We start from the raw sequence: 21,785 nt of genomic DNA on the forward strand, positions 1-21,785 counted from the left end.
TCAAAATCAGATTCTTCTTGTGCAACAAAATAACTGTATGGGTTTGTATACATATATTGTATTTAACATATACTTTAACATTTTAACATGTATTGGTCTACCTGCCATCTGAGAGAGGGATTGGGAAGAAGGAGGGGAAAATTTCAAACAAAAGGTTTTGCAACTGTCAATGCTGAAAAATTACCCATGCATATATTTTGTAAATAAAAAGCTATTTTAAAAAAAAGCAATGAGTAGTCTGAGCTGATAACATTCTCATATATAGTAGCTCAAAATAATTTAAAGCCACAAGTGCTCTAGAGGGTCCTTATGTAAATTCAAGCATGACATAGAATTAGAGAAAACCATAGAAGAGATGTCAAGAAATTTAAAAACTTTAGAGAGGCAGGATCTTAAAATATCTATGGTCAAAAGAAGGGCTTGCTTGCAAGGGACCTACCCTCCTATTATTTGATGATCTAAATCAAACACATTTAATTTCTCTCTTCTCTGTCAGCTGCTTCCTAAGTCCCTAAGTGGTCACTATTCAAAGAGGTCAATCAGATCCCATACTTCAGTATTTTCAGTTGCCTTATATCTCAGAGGTCCTACACATCTGATATTTTCAGCTGTCCCTTTGCAAAAAGTCAGTTGTACAAAAAAATATGCTGAATATCTGAGAAATGTCATTATATAACTTGTACTTAATGTATCCCAAAATTAAGAGTTAACAGCAACAATAATAAAAGTAGATATAAGAGAAGCAATCTAAACCTTATCAAGTGTTTAAGCTATAATCCAAAGAATTTTATGTACAGAATTTTAACCTGCAGTGTAGAGTGAAGGTAACAAGATTATTGTTGTTCTGAAAGGAAGTATTTCAGTAACCACAGTAATAATAAATATTAAGCACTTAATGCTGTGGAAGGGGAAAAGAGAAGGTGGGGGAAGGAGGAAAAAGGAAGAGAAGGAAAGAAAAAGAAGAGGAAAAGAGGAGACAATATGTACATATAAATAAGTATAGGAATAGTGACTGGACCTATGATACAAAGAAATCTTTGATGAAGTCTTTTTCTCTATAGAGGGTCACAGTCAGTGGGGAAACAGGGTGAAGTATAAGACCCTTCAGCCCAAAGAGAACCTGCTAACAAATGTCTGGTTCAGCTCCCCATCTCCCCTAAAGGCTCTCGGCCTTCCTAAGAAATCAGGGGGCAGTGACAACCTGTGTTGTGATTGAAGCAGAGTGATATCAGGTGGAAGAGTGTTACCAGGTGGCAAACTACATAAAATAGCAAGTTGTTTATGTGGTCCCACATGTGCAGTGTTGTTTTCATTACATTATAAAAAAGGGAAAGCCCTTGAAATAAACAGACTCCATTTTTTCATCATCCTCAGGAGTCCCGCCTTGTCACTTCTCCTTTAGGAAGCTATGTTTTAATCACCCCAGCGTGGGGGGCTCTGGAAAGTAACGGCACATTGTCACCCCAACTTGGGGGCTCTAGAAAGCAGGACGCAATATGTATCAATACCAGTTAGCACATTCTCTGCAATTTGCAGTTCTTAAAGAGAACTGACTACAGCATTAGAGTTAATTGACTGTATATGTCGAGAGAGAATCTGCAACCAGATTTTCCTGGCTACTTCTCTAGTCACATTACCATATTAGGCAATTATGGTAGAAGAAACCTGGAAGAGTAATTAAAAGGTTTTATATATAAATGTTTGAGTTACATTTTGAACAGCAAAATGAAATGAGGCAAAAATGACAACGTGGCTAGATGGGGGGAAAATCTTTATAAATACAAAAATATGAAAGATTCTCATACTATGTTTGAAGAAGACAGAAAAAAATCAATCCAGCTGGACTATAAAGTGCAGGAAGGGGCATGATAAAGAAAGGGCTATATTGTGTAATTTTTTTTTTTTTTTAAAGCAAAGTTTAGGAGCAGCTAGTTTGGTGGACATTCTGAGTTCAAATTTGGCCTCAGCCACTTAACACTTCCTGGTTGTGTGACCCTGGGCAATTTACTTAACCCACAATTGCCTCAGCAAAAAAAAAAAAAAAAAAAAAAAAAAAAAGCAAGTTTAGTTTCTTGTCTCATCACTTTACTGTAAGAAATGCAGCTAGAAAACATTATATATTGATCAAGAAGAAGCATTACATAATGACTAAAGAACCATCAAAACCTGGGTTGGAGTTCTTCCTCTGACACAAAGAAGGTGTTCAATTGTTGCCTATGGGCAAGTAAATAATTTAACTTCTTAGTATCCCAGACAACTATCTAAGATTAAGTTAAAGATGAGTTCCCCCTATACAATAAATTGATGTATGAGTTAGCATGTCAGGAATCACCACACACAAAAAAAACCCCACAAACTCAAGTTCAGACCCCTACAAACTCCCCCAAAATAATAATAAAACACACAAATAGTAAAGATAAATGTCTTAATATATTAATTAAAAAATTCTGAAATATCAATCATTACAGGGACCCAAATCACTCAACTTAGTGTGCCAAGATATTGACAATGAGTATCACTTTGAGAAATGCAATCAGACTAGAAATACTTAAAACTTAGGAAGAAGTCTTAGGTGTAGATAATATGCAGGTCAGAAATGAAGCTTACATAAATAGCCCGAAAGTTGAGAGATGTTAAAATGGGCCTAAACCCCAGTTTCTTAAATTGTGGTTCATGACCCCATATGGGATCTTATAACCAAATGTAGCAACTGTGAATTATGATCCATTATCAGTAAATATTTGATATGTATGTATGCCTATTTTATATACCTATATGCACATATAAAATTTCTCAGGTGAAAAGAAATCATGAGTGAAAAAAATTGAGAAGCTCTGGCCTGGACAATCTTCGGTCTGATCTTTTTTTGGCACCCTAAAAGGTGAGGTAGGACAACAGAACAAATGCTACTCTGAGATAAACAATCACTTTAGAACACACTAGTATCATAGAGTATTTGAATTTTTTTTAGTACCTTAAGATCATCACATTCCATATCTTCTCTAGGTTTGCTCCATTGCTTTAAGTATTCAATATACTTTCGTTTTTCTTCACGCAACTTCTCTCTTTCCTATAATTAAAAAAAAAATGATTATGTTCAAGAAAACAAATCAAGACAATTTGTTGCATATTTTCTGAAGAAAGCTAGATGAATCTAAATTATCCATAATAATGAACCAGAAACAACTCTGACGTTCCATTTCATAACGCAGATTGGTTAAGTTGACAAAAGGGGGAAAATGACAAATGTTGGAGAGGCTGCAGAAACGAGGCACTTTATGACATTGTAATATGATCTAGCCATTCTAGGAAACTATGCTGCAGAAATCAGTAAACTATGCACGCCCTTTAACCCTGTGATGCTACAACTAGAGCTATAACCACAAAAAAATATAAAATGAAAAATAATGACTTTCTACCTCAATTGACTTGTTTTGGTGCGAAGGTGATTATAGTCCAAACAGCCTAGATGTCAAGGAGTGAGGAAACGTTAAATGAAACTGAGTATACTGACTCTGCCCCCAGAGCTATATAGATAGCAAGATAAAAAAAGTTAGAATTTTAAAATTAAATGAGGTGCATTTGTAGAAACTATTCTGAAAAACCCACCACTCCTTTGAGGAAAGATGGAGGAGTATGGAAAACAGTTCAGTTGGAAAAGTACTTTTTATGCCAAAATAAAGATAAAAAGTTTGTTCAGCATTATAGGGTAAGGAGATAAAAAAATTTGTTCAGCATTATGGGGTAAGGGAAAGAATTAAATAAAAAGAGAACTTAAAGTCAATCTTTAAATGAAGTTTTGCTGCTAATTTTAAAAACAAACTAAGTTTGTGTTTCTTTGATTATTAAAAAATGTCCTTTATATATTCCACATATAATCAACTAAATAAGTGAACTATTATGTTCCAGGTACAGTGCATTACACTTTAAATAAAAAAAAAAAAAAATTCCTTGGGTACACAAATCTGTGCTAATCAGACTAATATTTCATTTCTAGAAGGTGACAAATATAAGCTTACCTTTTCTTTTTCTAGTTTAAGTCTCTCTTTCTCTTCTTTCTTCTTCAATCTTTCTTCTTCAACAATTTTCTTTAATTCTTCCTTCTTTTTTTCTTTATATTCCTTTTCTTTTTTCTTGGCCTCTATGATATTGGCCTTTTCTTTTTTTAATTTTGTCTTTTCAAAAGCTGTGAAAAAGGGAGTAAAATGTAAAGCTTTATTTGTTGGTAAAAACGAAACTATTATTTTATGTACATAACGTGTCCTAATTCCCTATTTTAGCATTAATTTGACCACAATTTTATTTCAATCTATCTTTCTAGCCTTGTATCATCTTATTGTTTATATTCCTGATACCAGGTTTAGAATGTACTATTTAGAAGCCTTTGTTGAATGTACTATTTAGAAGCCTTTGTTTCCTCAAAGTACAGGTGCTCCATCCTACATGAGATTTTTCTTTTATGGATTTTTTGAAGTTACTTTTACTTTGAACTTATTTACTTCCAAATATGCTAAACTTCCTCTATAACTTCCAATTTGTTACTGTTTCCCTATCAACTGTCACTATTGGACACATATTAAGTTCTTTAAAAATATTTGGTGAATTGAATTCTTATTCTCCAAACTCCACAAATATATCCTATATTTTCTGGACATTTTCTCCCAATAAACAGTACCCACTGTCCAAAATGCTAATAAATACTTAAAAAATCCTATCTTTGCTCAAACAATCCCAATTTCCCACAATTCTTTAATGCCTTTACAACCAAAAATTATTTTTCCTACCTTTGAATTCTTATGTACCTTGTACCTTATATGTGAATTTATCTCATCCTATTTTACAATTACACTTGTTTGTGCATATGGCAAGTTCATTGATGCCAGAGGATGAGTCTCTCATTATTCCCAATATAGAATCTTGAATGGAGCAACCATTCAATAAATTCTTGTTTAATGAATACTATATTAAATCATATGAGAATCCCTAACAAAAAAAATAATTAAAGATACAACTGAAAATTTGCTCAGTCTAGAAATGTAAAGTGGGGCAACATACTATAATAGTAAAAAAAAAAAAAAGTGATGAACTAGGGAGTTAGAAGAGATTTGGCTCACTTATATATTTGCTAGCTATGTTATCAAAAGCAATCTTTATGACAATTTCCTCAACTGCAAAATGAAAAATGTTACATAATGAAGCTGTTGTAGGGATCAAATAAATGTCACAAACATGTACAGTTCTAGTTCTATATCATAAACTATTAGACATTTTAGGGGCAGCTAGATGGCTCAGTGCATAGAGCACCAGCCCTTAAGTCAGGAAGACTTGAGTTTAAATTTGACCTTAGACACTTAATACTTCCTAGCTGTATGATCCTGGGCAAGTCACTTAACCCCCAATTGCTTTAGCAAAAAAAAGGAAGGAAGAAGGAAGGAAGGAAGGAAGGAAAAAGGAAAGAAGGAAGGAAGATTAAATAATTTTTTTTTTTAAAAACCAATAGATATTTTAAACTGAAGATTTTGAGATCATGTGCAAAAAAGTTATCTTTCCCTTACAATCCACACCCCTCTTTCAAAAATTTCTTTATTTCTCTTATGAGTACTACCCACATTTCCAGGAACCTAGGTTCATAATTTTTCAGTTATCTTCATCAGTTGGCAAATCTTACCAATTCTCTCTCCACTATATTCTTCTTTCTATTCATATGACTATGAGACTATTGCAATGTTCTAAAACCCTAGATCTGACAATGTCACTTCCCTGTCTTAATGGCAAATCAATTTGGCCTTTAGGACAAATATGAACTCCTCAACTTGATATTTAACCTCATAATCAACCCCAGTCTTTATTTATTCCTTTCATACATTTAACAATCCAGTTATATTGGTCTCTGTGCTATTCTCAAATAGCACTCCCATCTTTCAACTCCATGTATAGACTATCTGTGCCAACCTTAAATTAAGGTACTGCTTTTTTTCATCTTTGTCTCTTACAATTCTTATCTTCATTTAAAGTACTACCATTTTCTTCATGAGATCTTTCCAGATCCCCCAGCTGCTAATGCCGCCCCTCAAAAATTATGCATAATTTACAGAATCACCTATTCTGATATTGGAAAGGACCTTAGCAGCCATCTAGTCCAACACATATTCAAAAAAATACTTCCACATAATAACTGTTATGTACTTCTTCAGCTTCTACTTGAAGACCTCCAATGAAGAGGAACACACTACCTCTCAAGGTAATCCACTGCACTTTGAGGGAGCTCTAATTGGTAAGAAGTGCCTGATGGCATTAAGCTGAAATTTAACACATCCAAATTCATGGCCTGGGAAATCAAGAAAGCCAAACCTTAATGCCTTTTCTATGTAAACAGCACTTCATATAATTTTCCTTGAAATTTCTCAAGTTATGTATCTCAAATTCCTCAAATAATTGTTGTATTACATGAATTCAAGGCCCTTCATGATCTTGGCTATCCTTTGTAATTTTGTAATCCATGTAATTTTTAAATTGTGATGTCCAGAAATGAACACAGGAAAGTTTTTAATAGATCTATATTTTACTAGGCTCTAGTAGATGCAAGGCTAAAAATGAAACAATCTCTTTCTTCAAGAAGTTTTCACTCTACTACGGGTATACAATATAAAGTACAATGTAAGGTAATTTGAGAAAAAATTGTTTAGTAGATATAATAAACTGAGCATGTGCAAAAAAGAACTCTACCTAAATTCTCCCCATCTCCCATATTCCCAAGACTTCAAGCTTCCAACTTTTGAGTCATTCTGGATTCCTCACTATCTGTCATCCCTTCCTCCCACCCCCCAATGTTGGCAAAGCTTTGTGATTTCATGTTTGCAACATCTTGCAACCGTGCTTCCTCCTCTTCTCTACCAATGTCCATACTAAGTATACATCAGGAGTGGGAACTTTTTTCTGTGAAGAGCCATTTGGATATTTATTCACAAGCCATACAAAATTTTCAACTTAAAGAGAACTCAAGCAAAGAGAGACTACTATTCACCTGTGATTGCTAAGGAAGGACCTTTTACATGATCCATCAGATGTGTATACATGCTCATCACCTCATGCCTGGGCAAATACCTTGCTGGTAGGTCTGCCACCAAAGTAATTTTTTTTCTAAAATGTAAAATCTGACCATGTCAGCCCTCCTCCTTCCCACTCAAACTTCAGTGATTCCCTATGTTTTAGTAGTTCCCATGCCTGGAAGGCTCTCTTTTCCATCTTCTCTCATCTCTTCTCTAACTACTAGCTTCTTTTAAGTCCCAATTAAAATTCAATCTTCTATAGGAAACTTCTCCCAATCAATATCTCTTAATTCTAGTGTTTTCTCTTTTGTTTCTTATTTATCCTGGGTATAGCATTTACATTATTTGTTTGCTCGTCACCACCGTTAGTCTAAAAGCTAAATTCAAGAACTATCTTTTGCCCTTTTTTGTATCCTTCATACTTAGCAGACTTGTTGGTATGTTAAATGCCAGGCAGACTTTGTATATTTCAAAGGTAGCTGGGGTTATTACAGATTTTTAAGTAAAGAATAACATAAAAAAATGGGAAGGAGATAGTTTTGAGATGTGTTGTAGTACTGATATGAAGACAGTAAAACAGAATAGTACTGATGTATAAATTAATAGAGAAATTTCAAGCAGGGATTTAAGAATAAAGTAAATTCTTTGAAGACAAGACTGTTTCATTTTTTTTTCTTTGTATTCCTAGCATCTAGCAAATGAGAACATATCTCTACATATTATATATAACACTTTCTAAACAATAAGAGCACTATATAAATTTCTGTTATAAAGACTATGACTCCCAAAGCTGAATAAATTTAACAACCTTAAAGTAATGGTCATAGAGGAGAAAAAATACCTCTCTCAAAAAGTGCAAAATTATAAATCTATGGAATTTTTTAAAGAATAATATAAAAAAAAATCAACTTTTTTATATTAAAATAATTTAGCAAGTAACAGTTAAAAATTTACCTAGAGATTTCATTTCTTCTTTTTGTTTGAGAAGTTTCTCTCTTTCCTTTATAGCTTTACTCCCATTTCCTTGAATAGTTTGCTTACCAGCAACACCATCCTCCTAAAAAAAATAAATAACAAACTAGAAAAGAATTGCAAGCAAAATAAGTGCTCACTATTTAAGAGCTAGACAAACTGGCATATTAATGTAATGGAATATTTTGCACCATGAGAAATGATGAATGTATAATTGAGAAACAGGAATGACTTGTACAAAAACACCTACAAAATAAAGCAAAACCAGCAAAGTGGCAATGACAATGTAAATTGGAAGGGGAAAAAACTGAATACTAAATAATTACAAAGACTAACTTGACCAGAGAAAATATACCTTCCCCCCCCTTAACAGAGAGACCGTGAATAGGGTGCATGGGGTACATAATTGGTATGGAATATGTAATCGCTATCAAATATGGTTAATGCATTAGATGGTTCTGCTGAATTAATTTTTTAAAGCATCTCTTAAAAGGAAAAGCTCACTACATAAGGAAAAAAGGAAAGATGTACTTAGAAATGAATATGACATGAATAATAAAAATAAACCAACTATATAAAGCTAGGGGATAGGAAAATTTAATCTGAAAACTTGAGCTTTATCATGAGCTTTTTAAAAAGCCTTCTATGGCAATGGATATGTTATTTTTTAATAAATTTAAATATAAAATGAAATAGTGATTAATCTTATAGAAAATATTCAACAATTCCTATATCTATAATTCTTTTACAAGTTGGAACTTAACAATGTAAAAATATAAGAAAAGCAGAGAAAAATTAAACCAGCATTCTATCACTTCCTATTAACTATTCATCCCTATCTTGACTTCACACACACAAATATACATATATACATATACACACACACAACACAATGCAACATATATATAACATGGAAAGGTAGTTTCAACTGTAATAGTTTGACCATTCTCAAATTCAAAAGACCATATTTTTATGAAGCCCACTGACAATGTTGTATATAAAGGTTAAAAGGGAATATCCAAGATGACGAAGATGTTAAAATCACATTCACTAAGGATAGATTAAAGAATTAGACTTGTATATATAGCCTAAAGAAGTTAATTGTTGAAACAAATGTCGTGTGAAAAAAAAATCTGCTTGGTTTTAACAGAGAAGTAGGAAAATGAGGAAGTATGTAACTATAAAAGTTACAAAAAGTGAAAAAGACTACTCAGAAAATAGAGGGTTCTTCATCATTTAAAACCTTAAAATTGGACTAACTCTATATGTACTATTGAAGAGAAGGTTCTTATTCAGATACAGGCTGGAATGCAAATGATGTCACTATCTCTTGAGGTTTTGTGATTTAGTGGCCATTTACTGCACTCCACTTTTCAAGTACCTGAGAATCTCTCTTCTGATATGTCCAGGAGACAAATGAAGAAAATATTTACCAAGAGCACAAAAAATCTGAATACCACTAAAATTCAGTTAGCATATATCATCAAGTAAGTCCTGCTCTTTTTCGAGAGAAAGAATACAAAATAAATTTTGTTCAATATATCTCATCAGAAAAGTTCAATGATAACACTAAAAAAAAAAAAAAGTAAATTACTAGAGGGATTAGAAGTAAAAAGATGGATTGAGTGTTTTATATTCAGTTTTCCAGATATTTCAACCCATCTTGCTTTGTATATTATTTCCTTTTTAGTAAGTAATACACAGCACCAAATCTGAAAAATTCTACACAAGATTGCTAAACACATTCCTCTACTCTTGACATAGGAGAAACTCTTCACCTGTTTATACTTAATTTGTGAGCTATAATAGTAATGTGCAATCATATAATTATTAGTAGAAATAGTACAAAAACCATAAATAAGAGTAAAGCTCAAAGAGGGAAAGGGAAAAATTAGTAGATGAAGAGTTGGAAAACAGAAATAGCAGTAATTCAGTCTACATAGCTCTCTATTCCTTTCTCTTCCACTTTCATTACATTTTGCTCCTGGCAACAGCATTTATATATAAACTGTCCTTGATCTCTGCACTATATTAGCAGTCTGCTTGAATCAAAGGGAAAAAAGCAAGTCATCCATATTGTTTAATACTTTGGGTAAGTACAGAAAAGGAAGAACAAGAGAAAACCAAAGAATCTTCCCCTCTCATCTCTTCTAAGAATTCCTGTATTCTAAAGATTTCTTTATATTATCCTTCATTTTACATTTGTAACAACTTCCTCATTTTATATATATAACAGTTAGGTGCAGGAACTGGATTAAATAAGATCTCAGTTCAAATCAGGCCTTAGACACATATAGCTGTGTAAACCAAGGTAAGACACTCAATATCTCAGGGTCTTACCTGTTTCCTCCTCTATAAAATACAGATAACAATGGCATCTGTCTCCCAGTATTATTATAAGTATTCAAATGAAATATTTGTAAAGTGCTTTTACAAATGCTTTAATGCACTACAAAAATGATACTTATTTTATTATTATTGTAATTATTTGAGAAAAAATTGAGATCTGGAGAGGTCAAGTGACTTACTTAAGAACTTGTATTTTAATTCAGGTCTCATTACTACAATTGGTGGTATTTAGTCTGGATCAAAAATATTTTAATCTGATCTCTTCACTTAAAATACTGATAGCATTTGGTTATTGATCTTTCATAATATATGCTTAGATACTTGAAATAATAATGTAAGCAGACACTTATATGGGAGAGCCATTCTCATGTAGAATCTAGTACCTTAGTAGTATGTTATAGTGTAATAAAGGACTATTAAAGATGTTAAGAATTTTATATTTCAATTTTCATTGAAAAGAGTTAGGAGATTTTATTTATTTATTCATTCATTCATCTATTTATTTATTTATCCCCCTACTTACATGACTAATAGATATTCGTTTGGGAGGCCTCCCTCGTCGTCTGCTTGCAGGACTAAAGATAAATGTCGGTGGATCATCAGGGAAAAAGTAGGAAAAATGCTGCTCTGCTATTTTATATTTTGCAAGAGATGCTGCCTTGATTAAGAAAAATAAAGAAAAAATGTGTTAATTTGTATTAAAGCGGGATAATTTATTTATTGAAACCTGTGTAGTGGTCTGACATTTACTTGTACATACACTTAAAATACAAATGCCCTAACCAGGGCCCTTTGTGTTTTAATAAAGCAAATAAAACATCATAATAGGATCTGTAACAATAATATTCACAACTTTTTAGTAGAATAGTCATAGTGACATCTGGTGACATTATATTTTGTCATATATTACTTAAAAACTGCAAATCGAAAACTTTAAAGTCTTCTATATCCCTATCTTTCTGGACTTACAATATTTCATTCACATGCATTATGATCTGGTCAAACTATCTCATATACCTTTTTAATGATTTCTTACTTCTAACTATATGCAATTACAAAACCATTCTTTATACCTGGAACACCCATCCAACCTTTTTTTGATTATTTTGCCCATCCTTGAAATTTCATCCCAAATGCCACATATTACAGCAAACATTCTCTGATTCTCCCCAATTAGCCATCAAGAATTTATTATCATGCTAGTCAAAGAAAAGAGTGAAAAATGAAATAGTCTGGACCTTAAGAAAGCTTATTATTTATTGGAAAAACAAAAATGTAATAGATAATAAACTGGGAAAGGAGAGCGATAGTATTAGCACACAGGTGGGAATCAGAAAAGGCCTCAATAGGGAATTGGTTCTTAAAATGAAGGGAACTTAAGGATTTGAAATGATGAAAATGAGAAGAAAATACACATTCTAGACACATGAATGGCCTGTGCACAGAGATGAGAAATGAAATGTGAATGAGGAACAGAACACATGTTAGTATGGCTGAAACACATAAATCTAAGAAGGTAGGCTGGGCGAGGATATGTAATAAATGCTGAGAAGTTATGTTTTATCCCAGAGTTAAATATTCTGAATAGGAATGTAGTATGGTCAGAAAAGGACTTTAGAACAGCATTTTGGCATTTATGGAGAACATAATAAAGAGGGGAAAGATGTTTAAGGTATGGAGAAAACTGAATTGAGACAACTAAATAAAAAGAACATTTATTAAGCACTTATCAAATATGTCAGGCTCTGTAAGAGCTAGGCATAAAAATATAAAAGGAAGACAATCCTTGCTCTCAGAGTACTTATATTTTAATAGGAGAAGGAAGAGGATTTGGGTTGGAGAAATCACAAATATTGAGTTGAATAATAACACATCAATTGATTGGCATGCACTTTCTAGAAGCAATGTAGACCTGGTTACAGTTCTGCTATACAAAAAAGCATGGTCAGTTGGAAACAAACTACATATGAATTTTCACCAATTAGAATAAGAATTCCAAGGTGGCAGTAGCAAGGCAGAGAATCTGAAGGGTTTTAGTAGAGTAACATCTAGGGCTACTATTTGTAATAAGAAAAAGGTGAAAACGGACTGAATTAGGTAGTTGTATAAATAGTAATAACAGCCAAGAGAGAAAAGAAGATGAAACTAGAAACTAGAAAACTGACAAAATCTGGCAACTAACTGTATGGGAAGGGAGGGGGTAAGAAGAGTAAAGGATTGAAGATGGGATGTAATTAGAAAAATGAAGAATGGTGTAATCTGACATAATAACATATTCTGACACAATGAAAAGTGAAAGGAAGATTCAGATTCAAATCTCACTTTTGATATTTACTATTTGTTAGAGAAAGCTCAGCAGTACAGTGGATAAAGAAAGCACTGGCACATTGCTCAATTTGTATTTGCTTTGGCGTTCTACTTTAGTGTTGCTTTTGTTTTTGTTGTTTTTGTTTTTTTTTTCACAATAGTATTTTATTTTTCCAAATATAGGTTTAGTTTTGAACATTCATTTTTGTAAAACTTTTGTTTTAAATTTTCCCCTCTCCCTTCAGACAGCAAGTAATGTGACATAGGTTAACTACATGCAATCTTTTAAAATATTTCCATATTTGTCATTTAAAAAAAAAGATCAAAAGGAAAACAAATCACAATAAAGGAAAAAAAAAAAAAAAAAGGTGAGAGCCCTATGCTTTAATTCACATTCAGTCTCCCTAAGTTTTCTCTATGGATGTGATTGGCATTTTCTATCTCAATTTCTATTCCAATAGAAGAATTGCTTTGAATCAAATCATTGCAATATTGACAAGAGCCAAGTCCATCTCTAAGATCTTGCTGTTGCTGTGTACAACATTCTCCAGGTTCTTACTCACTTCACTCAGCATCAGTTCATGCAGGTCTTTCAGACTTTTCTGAGATCAGCCTGCTCATCATTTCAATAATACTTCATTACTTTCAAATACCATAACACTCAGCCATTCCTCTGATGAGCATCCACTTTATTTCTACTTCTTTGCCACTACAAAAAGAGCTGCTACAAACATTTTTGCACAAAGGGATTCTCTGGGATACAAAACCAGTAGACACTGCTGGGTCAAAGGATGTGCATAGTTTGATAGCTTTTTGAGCATAGTTCCAAACTGCTCTCCAGAATGGTTGAATCATTTCACAACTTCAACAACAAAAGTATTAGTGTCCCAGTTTTCCCACATCTTCTCCAATACTCGTCATTATCCTTTTCCTATCATCTTAGCCAATCTTAGAGAAGTGAAGTAATACCTCAAAAGTTTACTTAATTTGCATTTCTCTAATCAAATGTGATTTAGAGTATTTTTCCTAAGATTAGAGATAGCTTTAATTTCTTCTATCTAAAGATTATCTGTTCATATCTTTTGACGATACCAATTGAGGAATGACTTGTATTTTTATAAAGTTAAGTCGTTCTCTCTATATATTTTAGAAATGAGGCCTTTATTAAAACAATGGTTGTTAAAAAAAAATTGTCTTAGCTCTCTGCTTTTCCCTTCTAATTTTGGCTGCACTGGCGTTTGTACAAAACCTTTTAAATTTAATGTAATAAAAATTTTCCATTTTGCATTTCATACTGTTCTCTCTTTGGTGAGAAATTCTTCCCTTCACAGATGTGACAAGTAGAGTATACCTTGGCTCTACTAATTTGCTTATAATAGCACTCTATATGTTTAAATCATGAATCCATTTTGACAATCTTGGTATAGTGTATTAGATGTTGGGTAATGCCAAGTTTCTGCCATATTATTTTCTAATTTTTCCAGCAATTTTTGTCATATATAGGGAGTTCTTATCCCAGAAGATGGGATTAAGTTAGTTCTGAATATTCATTTTTGTAAAACTTTTGTTTTAAATTTTTTTCTCTCCCTTCAGACAGCAAGTAATGTATAATCTTTTTTTTGTTTTTGTTTTTTTGTTTTTTTTTTTTTTCTGAGGCTGGGGTTAAGCGACTTGCCCAGGGTCACACAGCTAGGAAGTGTTAAGTGTCTGAGACCAAATTTGAACTCAGGTCCTCCTGACTTCAGGGCTGGTGCTCTACCCACTGCGCCACCTAGCTGCCCCTAATGTATAATCTTTTAAAATATTTCCGTATTTGTCATTTAAAAAAAAAAAGACCAAAAAAAAAATCACAAGAAAAAACAAACAAACAAAAAGGTGAATGCTTTACTATAGTCACTGACTATAATCTATTCCATTGATATACTACTCATATATTCATAGCCAGTACTAAATGATTTTGATGCCTGCTGCTTTGTAATATAGTTTTAGGTCTGATATGGCTAGGCCACCTTCTTTTGCATTTTTTTCCCTTGACATTTTTGTCCTCCCGGGTGAATTTTGTTATTAGTTTTCTATCTACTTCAGTTTCAATTTTAAAAGAGAGCTAATAACAGCATCCACATCACAAGATTGTTGAAAGGATTGTATGTATAAAGAGCTTTATACAGGAAGCCTAACACAAAGGATTTACATAAACTTAGAAGAAAATATAAATATGAAACAAAAACAAAGCCTCAAAGAAAAAATATTAATTGGATCAAAGTCCAACAAGAACTCCTAGAAGAAGGGCAGCTAGATGGCGCAGTAGATAGAGCACCAGCCTTGAAGTCAGGAGGACCTGAATTCAAATCTGACCTCAGACACTTAAGACTTCCTAGCTGTGTGACCCTGGGCAAATCACTTAACCCCAACTGCCTCACCAAAAAAAAAAAAAAAAAAAAAAAAAAAGAATTAGAAGAATTCCTAGAAGAGTTGGAGATCAGAGTGGTAGAAGAAAAACTGGGAAAAAAGAGATGAAGGAATTACAAAAAGAGAATTAACAGCTTGGGAAAAGAGGCACCAAAAAATACAGGGTGGGGGGGAACCTTAAAACACAAAATTAGCTAAATGGTAAATAAGACACAAAAATTCACTAAAGAAAAGAACTCCTTAAGAAACAGAATTGGCCAAATGGAAAAAAAAGGTACATGATATCACTGAAGAAAATAATTTCTTAAAAATTGGAATTAGAATTGGAAAATGGAAGCTATAACTCTATGAGAAATTATGAAACAATAAAATAAAGAGGAAAAATTGAAGAAAATGTGAAATCCCTCTTTGGAAAAACAATTGACCTTGAAAACAGATCAAAGAGAAATAATTTAAGAATTATTGGACTATGTGACAAAAAAAGTCTAATTGTCATATTTCAAGAAATTATCAAGGAAAACAGCCCTGATATCTTACATCTAAAAGATAAAAATAAAACTGAAAGAATCCACTGATCACCTGAGATTTTCAAATGACAACTCCCAAAAGATTAGAGCCAATTTCTAGAATTCCCAAGTCAAAGAGAAAATACAGCTGGCAGCTAAGAAGAAACAATTCTGGAGCACAGTCAGGATCAGAGAAGATTTAGCAGCTTCTGTATTAAAGGAGAGGGGAACTTGAAAAATTATATTCTGGAAAGCAAAAAAAGCTAGTATTACAACCAAAAAGACTTACCTAGCAAAACTCTGTGTATTCCTTATGGGGAGATAAAAGATATTAAATAAAGGATTTTCAAGCGTTTCTGATGAAAAGATCAGAGCTGAATAGAAAATACGACATTCAAACACAAGACTCAAGAGAAGCATAAAAAAGTAAACATGAAAGTAACTCCTAAGAATTTCATTGTTATGAGGATAGCTAAAAGGAATTTACATATGCAACCCCAATTTGCCTCAGCAAAAAAGAAAAAAGAAAAAAAAAAGATGAATGGAAAGAAGATATTTTATAGTAAAGAAGAAAAAGGAGGTCGTGGCAAGAAAAGGGATTCAGAGAGAAGATGGTGAACAATGCTTAAACCTCCCTTTCATTGAAATTGACTCAAAGAGGGAATAATATATATATATTTATTATTCCCTCTTTGAATATTATATATATATATATATATATGTATGTATGGACACTCAATTGTAATAGAAATTTACTCTGAGAGAAATAGAAGGCTAAGGAATTAAGAGAGGGGGTGCCGAGGGAAGTGATGATTAAAGGGAGAACATTAAAATCACTATTGATTAGAGACAAATAAAGTAACTGCTTCATACTTATCAGAAATGACAAATACTGGAAGGGTTAGTAAACAGGACACTAATAAACTACTGATAAAGTAATGAACTGGTCCAATCAGTATGGAGAACCAATTGGAATCATTCCTAAAAGGCTGTAAAATTGTGTATACATTACTAGGGTTTGTGTCCCAAAAAGATCAAAGAAAGAAAAGGACCTTAATGTACAAAAACATTTATAGTAGCTCTTTTTTTATACTGGTAAACAATGGGAAATTAAGGGATTTCTCATCAATTAGAGAATGGCTGAACAAGTTGTAGCATATGATTGTGATGGAGTATTATAAGGCTGTGAGAAATAACAAAGGAGGTGGTTTCAGAAAGATATATGAAATCTATATGAACTTAGGCAAAATGAATTGAGAAGAATCAGAAGTTCATTATACACAGTAATAGCAATGTTGTAATGATAACCAACTATGCAAGACTTGGATACTTTGATCAACACAATAGTACAAGACAATTAACAGGATTAACAATTCAACAAGAAGACATGTTGAAAAAATTGCTATTCATCTCCAGAGAGAAAACTGATAAATTCTGAGTGAAAACATAAAAATAATTTTCTCATTCTTTACTTTTGCTTTTATATATATAACTAATATGGAAATGTTTTGTATAATTTCACATTCACACTTGCTCTCTCAGTGGACAGGGGAAGAGTATGGGAAAGAGAGAGAGAAATTGGAACTCAAAATTTAAAAAGAAAAATACTAAAAATAAATAAAATTTTAATATTTAAAAACATTACCTCTTTAAAAAAAAAAAAACCAAACTTAAATTAAATTGTCCTAACAAGCCATAAAAGGTTAACTAAATAAGAATATAATTGATAAATGCTAGCAAGATATAATATGCTGGAAAAAAGTAGCCCTCTTTTTTCACTCTTTGTAGAAATTATTATTGCTACTCTGCAGAAAGTAATGTTAACAATTAAAAAAAAATGCAATAATGTGATTTTGAGGAAAAGATTGCCCTGGGTAATCAATAAAGAGAATCTGGAAAAAGAACTGAATCTTGTAACTGAGCCAGGAAACAATCAAGTTATTGAGGCTTTCAAGTTTACAATGTAACAGTCATCTCTACTCTGCAAATAAGCAGAAAACTGGTAATATTACTTAAACAAGGATGTAGGATGATAGGATTTAAAATTAGAAGAAATCTTAAGAGATCACTTCCTCTCAATTTTGCATTTAAGAGATAAAGAAAAAGATATATGTCTTTCACATTAGTAATTAACTGGCAAGGCTAGGAACACAAGTTCCCTTAATTCAAATCCAATAATCTTTCTTAATATTCTTCTACATAATACTGCAGAAATAAATTATTCTCAAGAAGTTTAGCTAATGATGATCATTATGCAGTGCTGTCAGAACTCAAACAGAAAAGAGATACACAAAAAGATTACCTGTGGTTGCACACTAAATTAGAAAACTACCTAATTTTTAAAAAATGTTTTACTGTACATATTTAATTTGTTAAATTTTCCCAATTATATTTTAATTCAGTTCAGATTAAGATAGTGAACTGACATATATAGGTGGGTTGCTGCACAATCTCAGCAGCCATTATCTCCACTTTTAAGACTTTAAGTTTCAAAAATTAGAAACTAAATAGTTAATGCAATAAGGAGTGTAAAATTTGAAACCTGAAAAGACAAAAAATTCAAGTGAATGAAGGAAGCTGAGAAGCAAGATGATAATTTTTATTTTTCAGGATATTTACAAAGAATTATCATCACTGTCAACTGCATGAGAATTTATACTAGAACTAGTAGTTATCAAGCCTTATTATCCACTCCCCCAGTCCAAACTCCACAAAATAAAATTTGGAAGAGGCTAAGAATTGTTATAATATAGTAACATAACTAAAACACTGTAACACTATAACAGAAATTTCAACATGTTCATCTTTATCTTTAAAAGAAAACAATATTCAATATGTAAAAGAAAGCAATACTTTTCCAAAAAAAGTTGAGATCATTCCATATACATACATATATATGTATGTGTGTATATATAAGTATATATGTATACACACACACATATAACAAATTACAGATATTTGTTACTGTGTCAGTTAAGTCATTAAAACATTCCCTTATTCATATGATGCAATTCTCCAGATTAGTAATTTCTATCAAATCTTTCTTTTGGTCTAATCCAGTTATCTTCTAGGAGAAGCCAAGAAGAATTCAAATGACTTCAAGTTAAATTCATAGGCTTTAATCCCCACCAAGAAAAGTTAAAATTTCTCTAGATGAAGCAGTAACATAATAGGCCAGAGTAGATCCTCATAAATACACAAGAAACTGGGAAAACAAGGTGGGAGTAAAAAACAACTGAATCTTTACCAGGCTTCTCAAAATTGGAAATGATATAGAACTGTTGAGGAAATTTAGGTCAAATTGATGCTAACTGAAATTCAAGAATAGAAAAAGCAGAAAAATAACTCTTATGTTTTACAAGCTAATCTTATGAATTCTTTTCTAATGCACATTTAACGTGCATATGTCTACTCAATTCCTAATCTTATTTTTCAAACTGCACGGAACAAATATCAAGGTGATAAGTTAGGAGCAAAAGAAAGCAATTAATTTTCTAATGCCCAAAACAAAAAAAAAAAAACAAAAATGCTTTATTTGGAATTTAAAGCCATCACAACATGGTCCCTTATCTACCTTCTTTCTAGTTCTATTACACTTTATTCTCCACTTCCAAGTGCCCTCTCAGTGGGTGGGGGAGTGTAATTAGCCAACATTTACCTGTCTTTTGAACACAAACTGCCTCCCAAAACAGATTTAAATATTAGAAATGTTACCCAGTCTCATCTCTATCTCCTGGTTTCTTTTAAAACTGAGTCCAAATCCCACCTTCTCTGGAGGGCCTTTTCCAGTACTTTTCACACTAGCATTTTCTTCTGAAATCACCTTCCATTTCTCCAGTATTACCTTAAATGCTTATAATAGTTGGTTGTTTGCATTATCTCTCCCATTAGTAAAGACTGTTTTTGCCTTTCTTTGTATCCCTTACAAACATAGCAGAGTGCCTTAAATTAGCAGATGTTTGATGCACCAAAACAGATTACATAAAGAATTTGTTTCTAAATCTTAATATATGAGATGCCCTTGACTGTATTCAAAAGAAGATAAAATTGCTTTGTAATTTAAGGTACTTAAAGTCACTAACATAGTAAAGTGTCTTTGTGTGTTTTTATACAGAGGTATATATACTTTCTAGCTGGCTATATTTTTGTCTTGTAGTACTTGGGCAATTACAAATATAAACTATAGCAGAATGACAATGAATTTATTATTCATTATTTTTCAAAATATTACACCCACATTACATCAACTACTGGAATAGAAAACATTTTGTCTTATTTATTAGTATTAAAATAGAGCACTAAAATGTCTGCCAAATAAGAAAAAAAAAATTTTTTTCTGCAAAGACATACTTGCTCATTTCTCTTCCTACCAATAAGTAATTTTACCACCTGTAATTACCTTAATTTTAATGACTCCATCATGTGGCTCACAATGTTGCTTCAGAAAAAGCTTTAGTCTATCACGAGAAAAGAGATGCTTCCGGCGGCTACATCAAGGAAAAAAGGAGAGAAAATATCAGTACCAAAATCACAACTTTGTGTTTTATGACTAAAAACTGAAACAAGTAAAGTTCTCCCAATGCCATCTACAAAGCTTCTTCAAAATAATTTTAAAATAGTCAAGTCCTAGTTAGAATAATAATTTTACTTAGAATTCCATGGGAAAAACATTAATAGCTACTTACATTTGTATAAGGCTTAAAGGCTTGTAAGGAGTTTTTCCTAGGCAACTAGGTGAAGGAGTAGCTAGAAAGCTAAGCCCTGTCAATATCAGGAAGACGTGAGTTTATATCCAGCCTTCAATGTATGACAATGGACAAATCACTTAGCCTGTTTGCCTTAGCCTCCTGAACTGTGAAATAAAGATTACCACCACCTACCTTGTAGGGTTTTTGTAAGGATCAAATGAGATATTTATAAAACACTTAGCAAGCACAATGTAAAAATGCTTATTTTCCTTTTTGTCAGTCCTCTTCCTTACAATGACCCTGTCATGTGAGCATTACAGAAATTATCCTAATTTTACAGAGAAGGAAACTAATGATGTAAGAAGTTAGATTACAATCACATAACTAAAAAAAATTTGAGGTTAAGATCAGAATTCATGTCTTTCAAGTCTTTTTCTCTTTTGTCTGGTCTATTTCATTTAAATATCTCTATTTGGGAAGAAAGAGGTGATCTTTTTTAAAAAAATTTTTTTAATTGTTTTTTAACTTTTTTTTATTTTGAGTTCTGATTTCTCTGTGTCCCTCACACACTCCCCATTTACCTATTCAGAAAATAAGAAATGTAATATCAATTACATATGTGAAATCATGCAAAACATTTGTATATTAGCCATGTTGCCCAAAAAAAAAGGCAAGAAAAATCAAGTGAAAAAATTATGCTTCAATCTATACAGTTCAACTCCATCAGTTCTTTCTAGGGAAACAGATAATAATTTCCATCATTAAGTCTTATAGATTATCCCGGATCAATATAATGCTAAGTCATTTACAACTGGATCATTTTACAAAATTGTTGTCAGTGCATATAGTGTTCTGGTTCTGCTCACTTCTCTTTGCCTTGGTTCAACTAAGTCTTCCCAGGTTTTTTGAAAACATTCTCCAAGTGATTTGTTATAGCATAATAATACTGCATTCACAATTATATACACAACTAGTTCAGTCATTCCACAATTAATGGACATTCCTTCACTTTCAATTTCAAGTATATTGTCTATACTTATTTTAAATGGACTTTCTCTGTCTTCCTGCTGAACTCTATTAGTAATATATAGGCCTGGTAATGATTATGTGGATTATTTTATATCCTAAAACTTTACTAAAGTTGTTAACTGTTTCAACTAGCTTTTTTAGTTGACTCTCCAAGTATATCATGGTATCATCTGCAAAGAATAACAATTTTACTTCATCATTGACTATTTCTAATCCAATTTATTTTTCTTCTCTTATTTCTCTAGATAGCATTATTAGTCCAATACTGAATAAAAGTGGTGATACTGGGCAAATTTGACTTATCTCTGATTTCACTAGCAAGCCTTCTCAGCCTTCTCACTTAAATCCATTACAGATAAAATTTTCTTGTGATTTTAGGTAGATACTATTTGTTTTAAGTCTCCATTTATTCCTGATTTCTAGTATTTTTAGTAGGAATGAATATTGTGTGTTGTCAAAGACCCTGCATCATCTGA

The 21,785-nt window shown here is 32.2% G+C and overlaps 1 protein-coding gene across 7 annotated transcripts in view; it reads right to left on the bottom strand.

Moving 5' to 3' along the window:
* The window catches only part of BAZ1A (bromodomain adjacent to zinc finger domain 1A), a 207,151-nt gene that overhangs the window by 45,013 nt on the left and 140,353 nt on the right, over positions 1-21,785 (bottom strand). For all 7 annotated transcript variants that reach the window (XM_074290578.1, XM_074290574.1, XM_074290579.1 and 4 more), the window contains 5 exons: positions 19,992-20,079; positions 10,894-11,028; positions 8,004-8,106; positions 4,020-4,186; positions 2,975-3,070 (listed from right to left, as the gene is read on the bottom strand). In XM_074290578.1, coding sequence (XP_074146679.1) covers positions 2,975-3,070; positions 4,020-4,186; positions 8,004-8,106; positions 10,894-11,028; positions 19,992-20,079 — 589 coding nt within the window. The remainder of the gene's footprint in view (positions 1-2,974; positions 3,071-4,019; positions 4,187-8,003; positions 8,107-10,893; positions 11,029-19,991; positions 20,080-21,785) is intronic.

The sequence above is a fragment of the Sminthopsis crassicaudata genome, chromosome 2 (genome assembly GCF_048593235.1).
Source record: "Sminthopsis crassicaudata isolate SCR6 chromosome 2, ASM4859323v1, whole genome shotgun sequence".
In the NCBI taxonomy this organism is placed as follows: Eukaryota; Metazoa; Chordata; class Mammalia; order Dasyuromorphia; family Dasyuridae; genus Sminthopsis; species Sminthopsis crassicaudata.